Here is a 22208-nt window from a genome sequence, read left to right on the forward strand (position 1 = left end):
CTGTTTTTCCCTCTTCCATTTCGCCAACCTCAGCTGCCATGAAATGGCACAGAACATCCAGGTATGGCTGGAGAGGCTGATACCTGACCTAGATTGGTGCCTAATCCATGGGACACTGCACTACAGCCAACACAGCAGACATCCAAAAGCAGGGACTGACCTAGAGTAAGGAGGCTCCATTGCCCTCAGCTTCACTAGGTAAGCAGCCAACTGCTGTGGAGGTGCTCGTGGTGTGGAGGTGCTCATGGTGGAGGCGCTCGTGGTGTGGAGGTGCTCGTGGTGGTGGAGGCGCTTGTGGTATGGAGGCGCTTGTGGTGTGGAGGTGCTCGTGGTATGGAGGTGCTCATGGTGGAGGTGCTCGTGGTATGGAGGTGCTCGTGGTGGTGGAGGTGCTCATGGTGGAGGTGCTCGTGGTGTGGAGGTGCTCGTGGTGGTGGAGGTGCTCGTGGTGGTGGAGGCGCTCGTGGTGTGGAGGCGCTCGTGGTGTGGAGGTGTTCGTGGTGTGGAGGCGCTCGTGGTGTGGAGGTGCTCGTGGTGTGGAGGTGCTCGTGGTGTGGAGGTGCTCGTGGTGTGGAGGTGCTCGTGGTGTGGAGGTGCTCGTGGTGTGGAGGTGCTCGTGGTGTGGAGGTGCTCATGGTATGGAGGTGCTCGTGGTGTGGAGGTGTTCGTGGTGTGGAGGTGCTCGTGGTATGGAGGTGCTCGTGGTGTGGAGGTGCTCATGGTATGGAGGTGCTCGTGGTGTGGAGGTGCTCGTGGTGTGGAGGTGCTCGTGGTGTGGAGGTGCTCATGGTGGAGGTGCTCGTGGTATGGAGGTGCTCGTGGTGGTGGAGGCGCTCGTGGTGTGGAGGCGCTCGTGGTGTGGAGGCGCTCGTGGTGTGGAGGTGCTCGTGGTGTGGAGGTGCTCGTGGTGTGGAGGTGCTCGTGGTGTGGAGGTGTTCGTGGTGGTGGAGGTGTTCGTGGTGTGGAGGTGTTCGTGGTATGGAGGTGCTCGTGGTGTGGAGGCGCTCGTGGTGTGGAGGCGCTCGTGGTGTGGAGGTGCTCGTGGTGTGGAGGTGCTCGTGGTGTGGAGGTGTTCGTGGTGTGGAGGTGTTCGTGGTATGGAGGTGCTCGTGGTGTGGAGGTGCTCGTGGTGTGGAGGTGTTCGTGGTGGTGGAGGTGTTCGTGGTGTGGAGGTGCTCGTGGTATGGAGGTGCTCGTGGTGTGGAGGTGTTCGTGGTATGGAGGTGCTCGTGGTGGTGGAGGTGCTCATGTAGGATCTAAATGCCATTCAATTGAACCCTTTTGGTTCTGCTGACCAGCATGCATTTAACCCACACATCATCACCCAAGGACTCTTGTCCAATAATGCAAATACCTAGAATGCTGTCCTGGCCGATAAGTCAGAGGCCTGCCTGGTGGTGTGCAGTGCCCTCCTTATTAAGAAGGATTACAGGGCCAGGGAACTCAGGTACCAGCCTTGCCATATGAATCATCAGGTAAATTTTCAAGAATGGGCCGTCAGAGCTTTGGCATTCCCGTGCTGGGAGGAAAAGTGCAAAGAATCAGATGCAAGGCCTGAGAGCCCAGGGACCTTGGGCGGGTGTTGACCATGTAAGATCTGCCTGTGACAAAAGTCCCCAGCAGATGAGTTTCTGAGCAACTGTTTCCCAAGTGCTGAATATCCTCATGCTAGTCCCAAGTGCTCAGGGACCCCTCCCTACCCATCCCAGGCAGCTCTCAGACTTCACTGAACCTCCCCTGCCTTCCAACCAAGAGCCGCTTCTCCCAAGTCCTGGTGTCAGGAGGAACTTTCCTGGGCTCACCAAGGTGACGCTGTGTTAGTCTGATCAACTGTGCACTCACAGGGGCCACCAACTGCCAAGGGGTTTATGCCAAGGGGTTCGTGCCACACACTCCAGCTGCTGTGTAGCCCCGTAGGGTCCCCAAAGCACAAGGAGAAAACAAGGGGAGAGTTTCAGATGCGAAAGGGTGGTGGAACATAATTTTTTAAATAATTGAGCCTTTCAGAGTCTCTCAAGTCATAATATTTGGACAATTCATGTCTCAAGACCTGAGCTTGTCCCAAGGGGCCCATAGGCATGGCAGAGCAGGAGAAACCCTCTGCCCTGCCTGAGATGGCCCAGGCTTGTGACCTGGTGCAGCTGCAGGGCAGGACTCCTGAGCCGACCATCAGGGACCTAGGACAGTGGCTCGGCTGTAGCTGAGGCAGGATCTGCTGGGGAGGTGGGTGCCCAGCACCATCTTTGCACTCTGCACCACCTTTGCACTCAGCACCACCTTTGCACTCAGCACCATCTCTGCTCCTCTGCCCCTACTGCTTCTGTCGAGTTGCCATGGGAACTGGTATTGGTAGAAGAACTCCCAAGAAGTGGCTTCTGGCAGACATCGGCCTCCCCTCAGCTCAGAGACAGCCTGTGAGCCGCGGCTGCAGGAGGAAGGAGCGTGGTGGGCACCTGTGTGCTGGCTGGAAGTCGTGTCTCCAGGTGCCCGGGGGAGGATGTGGGCCCATGCCTTGGTTTCAGGGCTGCACTGGCCTCTCCCTGCAGGCTCCAAATGCACCTTCCTCAGGCACCCCTTGTTTTCCTCCTTCAGGTCTCAAAGCAATGCCATGCCAAGCTGCTCTGCAGCACACAGCCCTGGTTTAAAATGAGCCACTTTCTGCTCCAGTATAAAGACACTACCCTTTCTATGAGGAGATGAGGCCACTTCCTACCAAGGTATGAAGACACTGCCCTTTCTATGCGGAGGTGAGGGAAGGAGTGGAAACAGCATTCGCTTATGGACAAAGAGCAAAAGAAAAGGCTGTGAAAACAGGCATGGCAGCCTCGCATCATGGAAGGACCAGGGCTTCAACACAGCAAAACAGAGAGCCAAGCGGACAGCAGGATCCTCCAGCAAAACCTGAGGCCTCGTCCCCCAAGCCCACAGCCCAGCGGCATCTCCACCAGCATACGCGGCTCCTCTGGGACTCCCCTCTAGCACAGCTCACCTCCAGTGGGCTAGGACGGCTACCAAAGGAGGACATATGTGCCCTGGCCACGGCCGCCAGCCATCCTGCCATCCTCCCGTCAGTCTCTAATCCCACAGGGCCTGGGGCAGTGAAGAGAGAAATCCACGTGTGGGGAAGAGAAACACTTGGGAAACTCAGCAACGCCAGCAATGTGCTCCGTGACCCCCCAACAGCCAGCAAAACCCCCTCCTGCACATCCAGGGTGCAGGGCCTTCTGCTGGATTTCACCTCCCCTGGCAGCTGACTGCACCCGCATCAGAGCCTCCCGCTGACGATCCCTCTGCTGGGAGGCTGGGCGTTCCGTGGAAAGAACAGCTGGGACCCCCTCAGGAGCCTTCCAGGCATCAGCGGGCGCAGGGAGGTGGTGGTGATTCACTGTGTTTCTAACAGGTCCTCTGGCCATGGAAGCCTCCTGCACACGTGAAAGCCTACAGAGAATCCCACGCAGTTCAAAACTCTCACTCACGTTTTTCAGAAGCGGGTTTTACAAATTTTGGCGTGAAAAGGTCTTAGCGGCATTTCCATGGGTGTTTATCTAGGCTGCTCCCAAACCCCAGCCAACTAGGGGTGAGCTCCCGTGGCCATCTGTGACAGTCAGCCCCTCGCAGTGGACGTGCCAATGTGGCTCCCGAGGTGGAGAGGAAGCTGGAGGCCCTGGGGGCTCTTCTCTCTGCTCAGGGTGTGAATTCTAAATGAACGTGAATGCGAGGACAAAATGGACCCTGCTCTCCCCAGCAGTGAGCTGGAGGGGGGCCAGGTGCTCCCCAGCAGTGAGTCGGAGGGGACCAGGTGCCACCCTCTGTCAGCAGGATCAGCATTGCTCGCTCATTTGCAGGTGAGAACAAGCTGCTCCCATTAATGGTATTTCCAGTGCATAAACCTCCTTGTATAAAAATGAACGCAGAAAAGTGGCTGCTGAGCAAGACAGTTTCCTAGCCCTTCATTTAGCAGCATCCTCACATGTCCCCCAAATGTGGCTCCTGGAGTTCCACGCTGGTAGCCCTGTCAATGATGGCAATGCAATTATTTTCTACCACAGCGTTGTCTGTGCTCAGGGTAAAGCCATGATGAAGGTGGCTTTCAGGACTTGTAATTACAGAGCCATGGGTGGCCTCTGTCCTCGCAGCCGGGAAGGTCAGCACAGGTCTTGGGTGCTGCCGGCCCCGAGCTCCACTCCTGCAAACGCTTGTCAAATTGCCAGAAGTAATTACCTGGCTGTTCAGAATGGAGTCGTGGGGTGCAGCTCCTACCATCTCCGATTCCCTAAAGCCTCCATCCAAGCTGAAACTTGTTTACAACCTCCCTGGGCTGCAGCCACGGGGCACCTGCTCTTCAGCAGGCAGAACCTCACCACAGTCCTTACCAATGCTCCCGTCTGCCGGTCCCCCTGCAGCCCAGGGGAGGCGCTGCCGTGCAGGTGGGAGTTCTTGTTCTGTGTCCAGCCCACATGGCCCTGGACACAAGCTAGGGCTGGTTCACACACTGCAGCCCCCCTCCCCACCCCCGACGCAGCAGGTCCAGCAGGAGACGGGCACTGAGCCTGAGGGGTCCTCTGTGCAGACCCCACCAGCCCCACCGGCCCACCTTTCCCGTGCCGCACCCTCCACTCCTTAGTCTTTTTCTCCTAGAGGCTCCTCTTTTTAGTTACTCCTCATCGCCTGTGTCTGTGCGTGAGTCAGGGACGTTCCAAGAGCAGGAGGAGAGCATGGTGCTTCCCCCTGAGCATCGCCCTCGCCCACCCTCGGTGACACCTCAGCCAGGCGAGCTGTGGGATCCTCAACCTTGTGGCTGCAGAGCGGCAGGATGAGCACGAGCCTCACGCCAGCCACAGCCGGAGCCCAGGAGCCCCCAGCCCGTGCTGATCCTGGCAGCAGCTCAGCTCCATGGAGGACGTGACACAGCGGCCCACGTGCAGTGGAACCTGGGGCTGGGCTGCCCAGGCCACACCTCCAGCCTCTCTGCTCTGGCGCTGTTTCCTCAGCTGTGCCCTGGAGGTCTGGCGAAGGGGAGCGCTGGGATCCCCGTGGCTGGAACACCCTTGAGGAGAGCGCGGGTCCTTGGAGAGTCACTTTCATCAGTTTGACAGGTGTCTCATTCACCTGCACATGGAGGCAATTTTCTCAGCAAGTGGCTTTTTTGAACATTTCCAAAGCATCCTCCTTCATTTCTAATAAGAGCGCAACTTCCTTTCCACACTCACGCCTCAGGAGTTCCTCTTGTCTTGTTCCAATCTCTTAATCACGAGGGTGGTACCAGGGCATGGATGGGCTTCGGGCCCCACCAGCACACAGCTCCACCCGGCATGGCCTCCCTGGGGAGTGGGTGTGTGGGAGCATGGATGGCTTTGGGCCCCACTGCTGGTGACCAGCATGCAGCTCCAGCCGGTGTGGCCTCCTTGGGGAGCTGGTGTGCAGGAGTCAGATGAGGGACGTCTGCTGCTTGTGAACCAATGCTGCAGCAAGGCACCCCTCCCCCCACCGGGGCCAACCTGCCCGTGTCCACCTCTGAGGAGCTGATTCCATCAGCTGCAGTGAAATTTGGGCCCAAGTCCCTCTTAGTGGCTGCTGAAGATGAAGTTCCCACACTATGAAGCCCGACTCTGAATTCCACCTTGCCAGCGTCTTTCTGGCATGTCCTTGGCACACTGGACCCCACACCCAGGCTGCACCATTCTTGTTCCTCTCACCTTCAGCCCCTGAGACTCACGCTAGTCCACGTGCTCTGCCCAAAGGCCAGCTTCTCTGTGGAGCCTCATCTAAGCCCTGCCCTGCCCTTCCCGATGTGCCATCCACTGCCCCAAAGAACTCCCGTCTGAACAGCCCTGGCACCGGGGTGGGGGGAGCTTCTGGAGGGCAGGGCCACTGACTTCCAGAGTGATATTGCCTTAGGAAGGTAGGATGCGTTGCCCTAGACAGAATCTGCACAGGGTGGACCAGACCGTGAAGCACCGATGCCTGCCTGGGGTCGATAGTTAAGGCTGGCTGGATTGTGAAGTATGTATTATACAGGACTTCACTTCACTTTGCCATTACGCTTTTCAAAATAAACACGTTTGTCTGCTTTACCAGAGGCCAGAAGCCTGGGCAGCCCTTGCTCCAGCAGAGAGGCCTGTGACTAATGCAGAACACTGTGGGCTGTGGGGTCCAGGCATCCACACAGAGTTCAGTTCTGAGCCGGGATTCAAGAGAGGCTCATGAGAGAGGAGGGAAGCCTCTTCCTCCATGTGGACACGCTACATACGAGATGCGAAACACAGACAGCAGCAGCACAGCAGACACGACCCTGCTCCGACACTCACCAGCTTCACAAAGACGCTGAACAGGCAGAAGCAGGAGGACATCACGGAAAGTCACTGTACCTCCGAATACAGAGGCGCCGCTAGTGAAATGACACAGGGCACCTCTCCAACAGGCTGAAACAATGGCAGCCGAATACCGTGTCTTAGAGGCTGTCAGGTGGAGGATGCTGAGGTCAAAGGGGGAAACTGCTCAGGACAGGAGCCCCCCATGAGCCTCACCCCCACCATGCAGGGTCAGCACAGGAGCCCCCCAAGAGCCACACCCCCACCACGCAGGGCTGAGTGCCAGAGACACACCCTCCGTGGAGCCCGAGAGAGAATGTTTGAGGAAACAGCCTGAACTCGGCCTGAAGGAAAATGGGCCCAGCACGGGAGGGGATTCCTGGCAATAAGCTCATAACCCCAGGCAGCCCCGCAGGTCACCAGGTGGGGATCTCTGCAGACGGGGAGCCACAGGCAGCCCCGCAGGTCACCAGGTGGGGATCTCTGCAGACGGGGAGCCACAGGCAGCCCCGCAGGTCACCAGGTGGGGGTCTCTGCAGATGGGGAGCCAGCAAAAGCAAACACTGTTTCTAAAGGATGATTAATTACCTTTTCTTTGAAAAGAGCAATACAAAAATTGATCAGAAATATACTATTTAAGAAGAAACTACCAAGGAAATGAAAAATAAAAAGGATTTTTCTGTTCTGGCAGTTTGACTATGTGACTGAACCACAGTGATTAAAAGTAGCTACCAGTCATTTCTATGTACTTTGTGGTAGAGTAAGTGCCTCCTTGAGCAAAACCCACTTATTTTTAATATTCACTAATACCCTGTGCTCATACCCAAGGTCATGAATTAGCAGAATTCCCGGGAAAGCATTGCCTAGGATAAAGAAGAGACTCTGAATAATGAAAAGCAGCTGCCCTTCTCATTCGGCATCAATACCACGTGACATTTGATGGGGACTAATGTGGGATTAACTACATGCCTATTCATTAGGTTGTGTATCATTTTGTATAAAATTAGCAAAATGAATGCCCTTTGAATTCTACCACCAGGGTGATCTCCCTGCATTAATAACAGCAGCCTCAGGTCCTCAGGCCCTTGAGGGAACCAGATGCAAGCAGCCATTGGGCTTCCAGGCAGCTGGCAGGTGCAGGCAGCACCCAGCACTCCCAGTAATTTCAACAGCAGGCTCTCAAGTTCCGTATGTTGGTAACACAGGCACCACCACACGTCCTTCCAAAGGTGTCCGCCCATCACCATAGGGCATTTGTGATGACACTATTAGGATTCCACATCGTCTTTTAAAACAGAAACCACAAGAAACTCCTTTTGAATTTGAAATTCTTCCCTGCTATCACGTCAGCCTGTCTACGTCTCACCTGAAACTCAGTAAGAGGCTCCTCTTCACTGTGCTAAGCGCTCTCCCAAGGCCGATGGGCCAGTCACCACACGTGGGCATGTCCACTGCCTAACTGCAAGATCTTCACAGTCACAAAATTCTTTTTTATAATCTCTTGGTTTTTTTTTGTTTGTTTTTGAGACAGGGTCTCCCTCTGTGGCCTGGGTTGGAGTCCAGTGGTGCAATCTTGGCTCACTGCAACCTCTGCCTCTTGGGTTCAAGTGATTCTCCCACCTCAGCCTCCTGAGTAGCTGAGATTACAGGTTCGCACCACCACACCCAGCTAATTCTTTTGTATTTTTAGTAGAGATGGGGTTTCACCATAGTGATCAGTCTGGTCTCGAACTCCCAACCTCAAGTGACCCACCTGCCTTGGCCTCCTAAAATGCTGGGTTTACAGGCATGAGCCACTGCACCCGGCCAATCTGTTTCTTATATAGCATCAGGCACATTCATGACACCATAGAATTATTCAAAATAATTCTTTAAAAATCACGCATGAATTTTTAAAATCTTTAAAAATCATGCATGAATGTAAACAATTTTGCACACGTTCAACAAGCAAGAAACATTCTGACTCACACAGCCACAGGAGTTAACATAGATACACTGGTGCAAGTTAGCAAATTCAGGTGTTCAGAAAGTTGTCGATATGAGACTCAAATGTACGTTTCCTATGTGACACCCCCTTGGTGCAGCACTTCGATAAATAACACGAACACATTTGAAATGACCCAGAAACTACCTTTCAAATAATCAACCTCATTTTCTCTAGAGAGCCATAAAATAAATCAAAGGTCCTTGTCTGTGAGTATACTGTTATGATTTTTAAAAATATAACAAGATTGCCATTCCTAGCATCCTTGAGGTCCAGCAAACCTAATTCCAGTGGCATTGCTCCCCAGTACTGGAGAAACTGCCAATCATGGAATAATTATCAATGCATTTCTGCATAATACCTGATCACGGATTTGGTCTTAAATACCTCCAATAATCACTTCTGACAGGGACCTGGAGCAAGCGAAACAGATGCCATGGAGGGAGGGAGCTCTGGCAGCCACGAGGCACTGAAGCTGTTGCTGGGAACCCCCCATTCCTCTTGTGTGGCAGTGTTTGGCATGGATCCTGCTGACTTTTTGCGCCGGGACCACACTGGACTGCCCAGCTGGAGTAAGGATGCTGGGCTGCTTTTCCGAGTTACACCCCAGCTCCACAAGCCTCACAGCAAAGTATGGCAGCAAAATGAGACTGGGGACTCAAGTCTCCACAAACCTTAAATCAGACTGCAGAAGTTTAGTACAACTTTGCAAAGCACTGTATTTCAACCACAAATTCTCAGCCCCCTAAATCACTGCCTTGAGCAAAGGAGTTACTGAGGGCATGAGGATATCCCATAAGCAAAACCCACAGCAGCCAAAACAGATAGAACCAGCAATTTGCTCCATCCCATAGAACATGGCGGCTACTTCACGCCTTGATTACTTTCACTGGAAAAAGAAACTTCAAGTTTACAGTGTGCCAGTACAGTGACGCCTCAACCAACGAGAACTAAGTATCGAAATCCCGAAACAAACCAGAGTATTTTGCTGCATTTTACACTGGGAAAAAAAGACACAAATTTAAGCAAAAAAAAAAAAAGTTCACAGATTTAGCAATATAAAGGACTGGCTAAAACCAAGAGTCATTTCCTGCTGTGGCTGGGTCAGTGCGTTCCGCCCCGTCTTATCAATGATGACAGAACGGGAGCGCCCTGCCTGCAGAGCGGCCCTAATGCACTGAAAACCATCAGGCTGAGGTTCTGTTACACTTCCTGTCTTTTTCTTACTAGGCAGGAAGATTAAACAATACACTCTACAAGAGTTTTCAACAAGCTAAAAAAAAAAAAAAAAAGGCAGGTTGAGGAAAATGCAGCACTGTGTCCACCACCCCATTCTGTTGCTCAAGACTCTGGAGAGTAAAGCTTTGTGTTTTTCACCAATGACAATTATCAATCATATAACAAAGATCACTCAAGCTCTATCTGTAAATACATCTCAAAAATGTGTGATTCGCAATGCCCAGAACCCTGGGCTCTAAACAGTGAAACCATCTGTAAGTCGGCTGGTTTTTATTGAAACCTCCCAGATCCTCTGTGGTGTCTCTGCCCACCACAGTCAGGAGCAGGGCTGGTGTGTGCTCCTGGTCTGGTACAGAATGAAAAACCTCAAAGCAAAGTTGCACGTGCTCTGCACACACTGGAGTTACTACAAACACCAAATCTTGCTTTTCCAAAAGACAGACTTGTTCTCGGTCACTTGCAGCCCTGTGTCTCCCACCTTCTATCTGCGCCAGGTCCATGCATCAGGGCACTCCAGTTCCTCTGCAAACAGTGAAATCCCAGACGGTGCCCACGGACAGCCACATTGCCCTGCGACTGCCCCTCGTCCTCTCACTACACACCAGCTTTCCGCAGAAACTATGACCTTGCTTTGGGTTGCTTCCTATGGGTAGTGTGAGTCTCTCTCTCTGCCTGGCTGTGCATGTGCATGTTTGCGTGCATATATGTGTGTGCACACGTGTGTGTGCGTGTACGTGTGTGTGCGGAAACAGCCTCACCTGTGGCCTTCTGCACATCCTCAGTGGTCACGTTTTGGACATTGGCGCTCACTTTGAAGGTCACTGCTGGTCCGAGAACCCTGGAAGGGATAATTTAAAATCAGTTCATGACGAAGTCTACATGCCACACTGCTTTTCTGAAAATGACGTGGAAAACACTGGTGTATTTTTTAAAATGTAAACATCCAAGGCCACTGCGGCTCCAGGCGTCAACTCCACCAGACATCGGTTTTCCGTCACACCATGACCTTTGTTTCCATTTGCCAGGAATTCCATTTTTGGGGCTTTGCTTTTCCAAAACACACATCACAGTGTAGTATGTTATCCTAAAAAATTCACATCAACCTCCAAACTCAGCAACAGCAAGCAGATATTCTTGCTAGGGAAAAAGAAAAGTTGTTATTGAAATAGATTTTAGTCTTTGGCCCCCAAGGGAGATGTATGAATCAAGAGCAGAGAGGAAAGAGACTAGTATTTTTTAAATTCTTTTGACAGGAACCATTTAAAAAACTACCAAAGTCATTAAGAACTACTCTGTATAAAAACAACTGGCAGGGAATTGCTAGACAGGAATTATCAAAATTGTTTGAAGCTTTTTAAATGCTATGTCAACCATAATTTTGAAAAAAAATACATTCCTTTTTAAACCATTTAATTCATCTGAAGACCCCATATGCAGTAGGAACTGATTATTGTGCCTACAGCCATATCAAAATGAATTGGGAATCCAGGGTCCGTTTCCAAAGACAGACAGACCCAACCCCATGTCCACAGATGACAGCCATAGATAGCTCTTCCTGGAACAGACCCCTTAAATGTCTTCTAAGAAGAGGACCCAATTTAGGTGGGAGAGGGCAGCTAAGACTGTTGCTTCTCGGTCCCTGGGAGGTGCCTGCACTGCCATCTAAGCTGTGAAACTGGGTACCATGTAGCCCAGAGTCCCTTGCTGTCCCCACTGCAGCCACACACCCTTGCTGACGGGTACAAGCCCAGCTGGCCGGAAGTGCCACAGGTCGGCTGCCTCCCCTCCCTCCCCCGCACCCATCTCCCCTCCCACCCTCCACCACAGGCTCATCCCAAGGTAGCATATGACACCCAGGCTGTGGATTTTGCACCCAAAATCCTTTCAACCTCACGTGTATTTTTGATTCAAATATCTCTGCTCATGATACCTTAGTCCCAACCTCTGGTCTTCCTCCATGGGATTTTTGCTCATGCTCCCGGCCAGGGCCAGCTCCTCCACGTGCAAGCCCTCGGTGAAGGGGACTGCCGTGCCATTACAAGGCAGCACAGTTACCATCCTAACACCATGGCTGAATATTCCACGTGGAAGTCTTAGCATCACTTTGAACTCAACAAGGTCTCCCTTGAATCAGCGCCTGCTCTGAGGAGCACACAGCATTCTAACCTGACGGATATTCCCTTTGGCTTCCTTATGCCAGGAATATCCAGCTAGTCACCAAATTCTGCAGAAACCCTTGGAAAATGTACCATGTCCACCACTGTCTCTTGGTTCCCACTGTGATCCTTCTAACCCAAGCCTGTGCCCTGTCACAGCAGAGCTGAGTGACTTCCTGTGTCCAGCTCTACTGCACGCAAAATGTCCTTGGAAGCCGCCTCCAGGGCTGACCATGCAGCAGGAGCTGGTGTCTTCTCGAACCCAGGCCCCAGGCCTGTCTACGGTGCCTCGGCTGGGCCCTCTGCTGGTCCGCACTATGGGCCCTCAAAAAGGAGGAGGCCACTCCCTCCCTGCACTGCAGCTGTCCTGCCAACTACGTCCCACTCGCTCATGAGTGCTGAGTTCTGCCCCTTCTCAAAGCCCTACTCCCGAGTGAGCACCGTGAGAGTGGCCGATTCTCCCTGTCTCCACAGTCTTCCTGAAGGGCCCTGAGTGCCTGTGCTCAAATGGCATGCCAGGCGTTTTATTGATGTTTTCCTTCTTCCCGAGTGGAGGGTGGGCTCTTTGAGGCATGCATGATGGTTTCTGCCACGGCCTCACCCACGCAGGAGATGATCAATTCATATTTGTGACCAGTTCAACATTTCGGTTGAATGGTTTTCTAAACTTAAGAGAAAGTCCTCATTAACACAAGCAGCACTCATGTACCCCCAAAACAACGCTGAGGACAGAGAGCTCAGCCACAGGGCTTCAAGCTTACACACGGCGTCTGTGAAACTGTGAACCTCGACTACATCTGAAGATTCCCTGACAGATGGGACTGGAATTTCCTAAACCTAATTTTTCCCTCAGGTGCTGAAAGTTTTCTCTAAAGGCTGTGAGGAGGTTCTTGGTTCCTCAGAGTCCAAAGACCCAGTCTCCTATGCTATGAAGAAGCATGTGACCCATACGTGGCCCCGTATTTCACGTGGGGGCCGCAGGAGAGGCCCACACAGCCCGTGTCCTTCCTTGCACGCAAGCCGAGCGTCACCATCGCGTGGGGCTGCGGTCACCAGGGAGTGCTCCTGACGCCCTCGGGGTACATCTCACAGGCGGTGAGCACCCAGTGACTGTCCCCGTCAGCCCCAGCGAGACCCAGGTGCCTGCGGCCACGGTGGGCTGAGCCCTGGCTCTGGCCCTTGTGCTCTCAGGAACCCTGCGGGAGGACGGGACATGAGGAGCCATCTCCAGAGGAGACTCAGAGGGTCGGTAACATGACCCCAACTGCATAACCTCCCCTAACTTGAATACGTGCAGGCTCTTCCCTAAAATCCACAGTGGCTGCTCTGACGTGGGAAGAAGTCTCTATCCCGAGGCCCCACTACAGGTCTAATTCCGTGAGTCACTGTTCTGTGGCCCTCCTGGGCCCTTCCGCTGGGCCTCAGTTTACTCAGCTGTCAAGTGTGGCAAGGCCCACAGGTCCTCTTGGACTTGCTCTGGCCTAGGAGACCCTGGTTTTCAATAAACCTGGTGCCCAGGCCCAGCGGGTCTGCAGTAAACAGGGGCAACACTGGGGGCTCCAGAGCTGAGCTGCTGGCTCTGCCCCCGGCACCATCAGCAGCAGAGATTCCTCCCCACAGGAAGAACTTGCCCTGGCATTTGTTACCAACCCCACCCCCCACCCCCCACATCTGCTGTGCTGGTGGCAGATGGCTAAGTGCTGTGTGGTCCAGGTGAGAGGCTTCTGGGGAGGGAGGGAGGTCAGCCTTCCCACCAACTTCTTTCTAACCAGGGAGCCTTGGTTGTCTCTGCCATCTTGTTTAGCTTTCTGTCTCTTTAGACATTTGGGGAAAATTGAATAAATCCCATGTGCATATTGCTGGCATCAAAAGGGGAATTTCTGTACTAATCAGGAAATAAAAAGTAAAACAGAGATGCCTAGAGCCCTGCAGAGTCTCTTAGGAGCAAGTATTGTACCTAATATTACAGCTCTCAGGGAGAAAACAAGTTTTTCGTGAGCAAGTTTGCTTTTGACAACTGGCGTTTGTCATGCGTGGTGTGTCAGGCATACACTTACCAGCTCTACTGTGGTTAAAGCAGCAGCAAAGAATTAGGGTTAAGATTGGGTAAAAATTATTGAAGCAGACATAAAGAAACCCGGACACTAAGTTACACAGAAACATCCAAGTTTAACGAAGAAACAGATACTAATTTTGACTTTTGGATTTTCATTCAGATTCAACAAATAATGACTGAGAATACTAAAGTCAGTTCTCATTCTTCCAGGCAGCTGTGTTCTCTAAAGTCATCGGAAAGCAGATACTGAGCCATTGTTCCTATGGGGAACAGAGGGTGAGGCTCCTGTGAGCCTCTAGACAGAGCGTTTTTGTAAACTGAAGGACATATAACCTTATTTTATGTGTGTTTCTACTCAAAGACTCATTGAATGAACGTGGTTGGGTTATGAATGCTGAGCTCACAGCATGCCCGCACGACACCCATCCACAGCCACGACGCCCGTCCACAGCCACGACACCCGTCCACACCCACGACACCCGTCCACACCCACGACGCCCACCCACACCCATGACGCCCACCCACACCCACGACGCCCACCCACACCCACGACGCCCGTCCACACCCACGACGACCATCCACACCCATGACGCCCATCCACATGGGTGTTTTCTCCGTCAGGCACATTGTAACCACATGTCCCGGCCTCACACACAGTTACAGCACTTCCTTCCCATTCCTGCTTTGGCTTTGAAGCATACTGTGAAATTCCTCGTGGCTCCCTTCTCCACCAGGCACTCCTTACACAGTGCTCACCTATCTAATTACGGACCTGCTTAGAAATTCCAGGGGCCAATTTTCAAACAGAACAGGCAGAGAGACCCAGCTGCAGAATCCTCTGCTGAGGGGGAGTTAGGAACAGGTAGCCCACCGCTCCCAGGCTGAAGCCACAATGATACAAGCCAGGCCTCCGCATGATGAGATAACCATCAGAACAGACACACACCTGGCGTCCTCCTGCACCACTCCACACAGCTGCACGCCTTTTCCTCCTTAAAACCCTCACTCAGCCAAAAAGGGGGAATGGTCTGTTAAAGGCATGAGCCTGGCCATTCCCCAACCGCCAGCATTTGACTAATAACTGCTTTCCTCCGCCCACACCTCACTCTCATGTTTTCGGCCTCTGAGTGGCCAACAGCTGGACTTGAGCCAGTTACAACACTAGGAACACCAGTCAGCACTCAGCACTGTGCCGGGGCCATTTAAACAACAAAACCACCAATGAAAAGCACAAAAAATATGGAAAATGTGGCACTCAATAGACCATGAAGAGCAGCCTTGTTTTACAGTATGAGCTGAAACGAGAAGGCGGAGCTGGGCTCTCCCACCTGAGCACAGGCACGTCAGGCAACCTGAACTTCATGGCTGTGTGTGTCCAGGAATGACTTCGGCATAAGCACTGATTTGAGGGTTACAGATTAATCTGCAAATACAGAATCTGCGAATGATCAGGATCATCGACTGCCTAGCATCTGTGTTGAGGCGTTTTCACACACATCAACAACCTCATTATCTTCTTCACGTTTTTCAATTTTATACTGTAGAGGGGATGGGAGCACTGGAGCTTACAAGGCTGGAGATCCAATTGTTTGTTGAACCGCCACTTCCTCACACGGCGATTTTGCACATTACATTATTTACCCTGCAAAATTGGGGGAACAAGACAAAACTTGCAGGGCATTGGAGGATTGGGCAGGATAGCTGACATGCGACAGAGTTCCCTCTGAACCAAAGCTGTCAGTCTGTGCCCTGCTCAGTCAGGAGGGCTCTGCTCCTCCTCTGAATTCATCCATGAAGTCCACTCTCTAAATTGACTATGCTTTGTGTGGGTTCACACAGGCCCCGCACACTGTACTGCTTTCTCAGGGAGCCTGGTTGCTTTCCTTCTGGAATGACGTGGTTGAGACAAGTGAGGGGATTGTCTCTTTCCCGACCCTGGACCATGGAGTGAAGATCTCATGAGGAATCTGTAAACGGCCACTTCAGGGCAGATCTCGAGAGTGTCCTCCCAACGGTCATGCCAGGCACAACTACGGTAAGAAGCATCTGATGTGAGAGCACGTGGAATTTCTGAGTCATTGTTCCTGGGAGAACCATCCACCTTTTGACAGTCAAATTCACTTACCGTGAAAGGTGACTCCTAATTAAGGTGGAAGAAATGCCAAAAAGGAATGCTGCCCACTCAGATGCAAACCCTTCTTCCCCTGATGAAAGAGGGAGGCTTCACACAAACCTTCTTCCCCTGATGAAAGAGGGAGTCTTCACACAAACCTTCTTCCCCTGATGAAAGAGGGAGTCTTCACACAAACCCTTCTTCCCCTCATGAAAGAGGGAGTCTTCACACAAACCCTTCTTCCCCTCATGAAAGAGGGAGTCTTCACACAAACCCTTCTTCCCCTCATGAAAGAGGGAGTCTTCACACAAACCCTTCTTCCCTTGATGAAAGAGGGAGTCTTCATACACATCCTCCCTCCTCTGACGAAAGAGGGAGTCTTCACACAAACCCTTCTTCCCCGATGAAAGAGGGGGTCTTCACACAAACCCTTCTTCCCCGATGAAAGAGGGGGTCTTCACACAAATCTTTCTTCCCCTGATGAAAGAGGGAGTCTTCACAGAAACCTTCTTCCCCTGATGAAAGAGGGAGTCTTCACACAAACCTTCTTCCCCTGATGAAAGAGGGAGTCTTCACACAAACCCTCCTTCCCCTGATGAAAGAGGGGGTCTTCACACACATCCTTCTTCCCCTGATGAAAGAGGGGGTCTTCACACACATCCTTCACCTGATGAAAGAGGGAGTCTTCACACACATCCTTCTTCACCTGATGAAAGAGGGAGTCTTCACAGAAACCCTTTTCCCCTGATGAAAGAGGGGGTCTTCACATAAACTCTTCTTCCCCTGACGAAACAGGGAGTCTTCACACACATCCTTCCTCCCCTGATGAAAGAGGGAGTCTTCACACACGTCTGCAGCCTAGAGCCCTCAGAGGTGTGATACTCGAACAATGTGTTCACATGGGTCCTATGAAGAATATATTAGGAGAAACAAAAGCTATTTATTGCCACTAGGAGTCATCTCCCAATTGGGCTGGAAATAACATGAAAAAATAAATCCCTGAGATTCTACAGAATTCACTGACTTAAAACTACCTTTAACCAAAATAAGCAAACCATATATGTTGTATATAGATAAGAGATCATTTCACCACTGTAATTTTAGCTATAGTTACCTCTATTTTAAATATCATTCCTTTTATTCCTGAGTTCTTTATCACTCAGTGGTTCCACTTGATAGTTTACTACATATTGATAATTGCTCATTTCTTTTTATGGTCATAAAACATGCCAACAAAGAAGAGAAGGGACATCTAGCATTTTAACACTGATTTTATTGCCGTGTTCTAGGATACTCCTATCACTTAAGGCTTATGAGACAAACATACCAGCCCTCCATCAACCAGACTGTTGAGTGTAAGAGTTCTGCGTAAAAGGCCTTTTCTTAACTGAGGACTATTTGGAAATCTCTTTTTCCCCTACTTTTATGAGTAAAATAATTTAAAAATACATATAATTATCTACCTTTAGAACATCAATATACTGATGTACTAATATTTGTTGTCTTAGCAATCATATATCTCAAGGTGATTTTCTGAATATTAGTTTTCAGAGCATGACACTTTAGCCACAGGAAAGAAAGCACTGAGCTCCATCTGTTCTTAGACCAACCATCCAGTTGAGAATGGAGAAGATGAACAAATCTCTGACAAAAGCTTCCATGTTTCAGAAATGGTTTTAAATATGAACCGAGGCTTCCATTTGGCTGGGTTAGTCTGGGGGTTGTTATTTCTATATAGTAACGACTTATACATAACACAGGCTTATTTGTATCAAGTCAACCTTTAAGGGCTACAATAAATGTAACACATTTGACTACAGTTTTCTGAATAGACACTGCCTAAGTAGTCCGTTTAAATAAAGACAAGCCTCAGGTACTAGATTCCCTTGACTTTTTGTGGATAAAAAGAAGATAGCCAAGGCATATATGGCAACAAATATAGTTTTAAAGTTAACATTTAATGTTGATGCTTTACAACCAACATAAAAGTAAATGCTTCTCTTTTCAACTGGTGAATTTTCTTGAAAGTTGTTTAGAAATGAAAAAAACAAAACTTCTGTAGACTGTTTTTTGTTTATTTTACTAGCATGCTCTCTGTTGGTTTGACAGACTGACCTGTGCTTTGTCTATTTGACACCTGGATTTGGGGTGAAGCCTATAAACATGAATAGATGGGTGGATGAGGGATAGGTGATGGATGGATGTGTAGAGAGATGGTTGGGTGAGTGGGTGGGTGGGTGAGGGATAGGTGATGGATGGGTAGAGAGATGGTTGGTTGGTTGGTTGGATGGGTGAGGGATAGGTGATTGACAGATGAGTAGAGAGATGGGTGGGTGGGTGAAAGATAGGTGACAGATGGATGGGTAGAGAGATGGATGTGTGGGTGAAAGATAGGTGACAGACAGATGGGTAGAGAGATGGATGTGTGGGTGAAGGACAGGTGATAGATGGATGGGTAGAGAGATGGTTGGTTGGTTGGTTGGATGGGTGAGGGATAGGTGATAGATAGATGAGTAGAGAGATGGATGTGTGGGTGAAAGATAGGTGACAGACGGATGGGTAGAGAGATGGATGTGTGGGTGAAGGATAGGTGATAGATGGATGGGTAGAGAGAAGGTTGGGTGGGTGGATGGGTGAGGGATAGGTGACAGATGGATGGGTAGAGAGATGGGTGGTGGGGGATAGGTGATAGACGGATGAGTAGGGAGATGGTTGGTTGGGTGGGTGGGTGGATGGGTGAGGGATCGGTGATGGATGAGTAGAGAGGTGGTTGGTTGGGTGGGTGGGTGGGTGAGGGATAGGTGATAGATAGTTAGGTAGAGAGATGGGTGGGTGGGTGGTTGGGTAGAGAGATGGGTGGGTGGGTGGATGGGTGAGGGATAGGTGACGGATGGGTAGAGAGATGGTTGGGTTGGTGGATGGGTGAGGGATAGGTGACAGATAGATGGGTAGAGAGATGGTTGGGTGAGTTGGTAGATGGATGAGTAGATGGGTGAATGGGTGGGCAGATATATATATATATATATACACATATCTATACATACATATGTGTATATGTATATACACATATATGTGTATATATGCACATATATATGTATATATGCACATATATATACATGTGCATATATACACATATATATGTGTGTGTGTGTATATATGTAGGTGAGTGGGTGGGAGGGAGGATAGGTGGATGGATGGATAGATGGGTGGGTGGATGGGTAGAGAGATGGGTAAGTGGATAGATGTATGGGTGGATGGCTGGCTGGATGGATGGAGAGGTAGACGGATGGATGGATGAAAAATTGATGGGTGGTTTGGTAGATAGAGATATGTATGTATTTATTGCTTATATTAATTCAAACATAATTAGACACTTTCTCAAAATACTGCTTATAGCTTAAGAATCATTTTGCATTAAACCTTTCCCATCATGTGGGCTATACATTTAGTGAATTGCTCATTCTGTTTCTTAGTCAGTATTATGTTCAGAGAAACACAGTGCTAATAAAGGTCTACAAAATTATCAAACAAAATCATAATGATTTAAGAGACTTACTATATCTGGCTGAACATAATTTGAGGCCAGGTAAAACCTGGAAGAGCTCGCTACACACAGTACATGTTTTAGGGGCTCCCTAAAACCAGCCCCTCAGCCTTGAGGTGGAGGCACAGGGGAACTTCCAAGAAACCAGCCCTGTGTCTGGCCTTGAGTGGGCGGGTACAAACCAAGAGAGCACGCTGCTGTGGTGCTCAGTAACAACCATGAAATTTAGACCTAAGGCAACTCGTTTGGCAATGCCCTATTTTATAGGTGAATAAGTTGAAACCCTTGTAGTTTTAGGTGCTAGCTCCAAATAGTTCAGTTTTAATATCAATGCCACCACCAGAATCACGACTTTGGCATTCTTGGCTGAGAGCCTTCTGCGAGGCACGAGGATAAGTGTGAGACCCACACACAGGCCTGCACCACTGTCCTTTCCTGACTCTGTCACTGGACCGACCCCCACACTGTGTTTTTGCTCCCTGAATTGTTCCTGATAACTTGCTTCTTCCAGTCTTGTTCCTTGTTCACTGGCGTCCCTCACTCTAGAGAAGCCCACAGCCTGGTGCTGGGCTAATCCAAGCTGCCGACAGAAAACCAATAAAAAAAATGAGCTCACGTCTGGCTGCTACAGAATTCTCTTTGCATGCCTCATTCCAGCTATGTCTTCTTACAGAGGAGACACTGGGACCATAAAACTCCGGAATTCCACGTGGATAACATAATGCATACCTACTTTCCTAACACACACTTTTAATTTATCACATTTCCTGCACAATTCTGTATTACTGCCTCTCGTACATGAGGCAATAACTTCCCAAAATATCTAGCCTGAGAGCTTACAAAGGAGGAAGAACAGAGAACCAATTTCTATTTGAATATATGAGGAAACAAAGACACACAAAGTTATTGCAGGATAATTTAACATCATGCAAGCCTTAATGAAAACATAATTATTGATGATGCTTTATTTTCTTAAATCATTGAGCAACTGCGTCACTGTGCAGATCGTGTCTTGTTTGCAATTACTTTGCCATTACGTGGGATTCGGGAAATCCTTTCTGTGCCAGGGAATGTCTTGCCGCAAACTTTTCTCATGGAATATTTGGAAGAAAACAGATTGTTCAATATGTATGCTTTGCCTTTGAACTTTAGAAGCATTTGCCTCATTTGAAGTTCTACTGCAGCCTGCTTTCCTGTTACACCTGCTGAGTGGCATGACCGGTCCCAAGAGAAGACCCTTGTTCCCTAGCACAGGGGTGGGCTGGGTCTCATCAGGAGCAGCAGAACGCTCGCCATTCCCAAAGGACCAGGGCCACCCCATCTGTGTTTTTTTGTTTTGTTTTGTTTTTGCTTTTGTTTTGAGACAGTCTCGCACTGTCACCCAGGTTGCAGTGCAATGGCGTGATCTCGGCTCACTGCAACCTCTGACTTGCGGGTTCAAGTGATTCTCCTGCCTCAGCCTCCTGAGTAGCTGGGATTACAGGCGCCTGCCACCATGCCGAGCTAATTTTTTTTTTTTTAAGTAGAGATGGGGTTTCACTATGTTCGCCAGGCTGGTCTTGAACTCCTGACCTCATGATCCACCCACCTTGGCATCCCAAACTGCTAGGATTACAGGCATGAGCCACTGCGCCCAGCCCCCATCTGTGCTTTCTATTGCAGCTTCGCTCTCATGATGCTTAAGGATTAATGAGCTACACAAACAAATGACTGAATTATTGGTGACTAACATTTAGAAATCGAAGCATTCACCCAAGAATTAGGTCCAAGACTTTTTCCCAAAGCCTCAGCAGCTTGGCCACAGCCTTCGGTGCTGTAGGACAGGCAGGAAAGCTGAGAACCCCTCCCGCAGTGTTTCTGAGGGCTCCACTGCGCAGTCCCCACCATCCTTCAGGGTCTCCCGGGCACTGTGGCTCACTCTGCTTTTGTTTCTTGTTTTACTTTTGTTTCTCTGGACACTCAGGCTGCTAACTCCCGAAGGCAACTGCCAGCCTTCATACAACTCCAGTTTGCAATCCCAGATGAAGTGTAACGCACACTCACCAGCCAGCATCCGTGGTGGGAGGAGCCGCTGGGTCCTGTAACTGGGGCAGGTTTATATTCCTCCCTGCCCTGGGTTGCAGGTCTCAGCCTTTCCTGCAGGAGGTGAGTCCTGAATAACCTGCCCCGCCCATCTGCCCCAAAGCCTCCTGCAATCAGCTCATCCACAACGTCTCGACTGGAGAGACATATTCGGAAGAGTGAAGTGATTTTTGTTTGGTCCTGGTGAGGAAAATAAGAATAAGGCCAAGCAGGGTATCTAGTACTGACGGTGTAGGTCATACGTAAAATGCGTATTTTACCACAGTGTTTGGTGTCACGTCTATGTGAATCTAACTTGTTCACATGTTTACATATTTCTTGGCATAGACATTTTATTATTTTAATAATGTATCTGGAAAGCTACCCTTTATTTGGTGTTAAGTATCTGCACACGCAGGGCATTTAATTCTCACAACTCTGACGTAGACATGGTCTCTACTCCACGGAGGAGCACAGAAGCCAGGTGGCTTCAGTAATCTGCCCAGGGTCTCGCGGCAAGTTGAGAAAAACGGAGTCAAACCCATGTGTCTTTGAATCCAGAGCCTGCCCATTCTTTCATGGAATCATTCATTCACTCATTCAACAAATAAGCCCCTGTTATGGGCCAGACAGCACTCTAGTCACTGATGACGCATGACTGAGCAATACAGACCGAGGCCCTGCCTTCAAGGAGCGTAGGAGTGTACACTTTCTGGTTCTGGTTTTGCAGAGACGAGGTCTCGC

General features: G+C 50.2%; 1 protein-coding gene across 5 annotated transcripts in view; it reads right to left on the reverse strand.

The window, feature by feature from the left end:
* PTPRN2 (protein tyrosine phosphatase receptor type N2) overlaps positions 1 to 22208 on the reverse strand; it is a 987645-nt gene that overhangs the window by 507374 nt on the left and 458063 nt on the right. For all 5 annotated transcript variants that reach the window (XM_055269741.1, XM_055269742.1, XM_055269740.1 and 2 more), the window contains one exon: positions 10293 to 10372. In XM_055269741.1, coding sequence (XP_055125716.1) covers positions 10293 to 10372 — 80 coding nt within the window. The remainder of the gene's footprint in view (positions 1 to 10292; positions 10373 to 22208) is intronic.

Source organism: Symphalangus syndactylus, chromosome 6 (genome assembly GCF_028878055.3).
Source record: "Symphalangus syndactylus isolate Jambi chromosome 6, NHGRI_mSymSyn1-v2.1_pri, whole genome shotgun sequence".
In the NCBI taxonomy this organism is placed as follows: Eukaryota; Metazoa; Chordata; class Mammalia; order Primates; family Hylobatidae; genus Symphalangus; species Symphalangus syndactylus.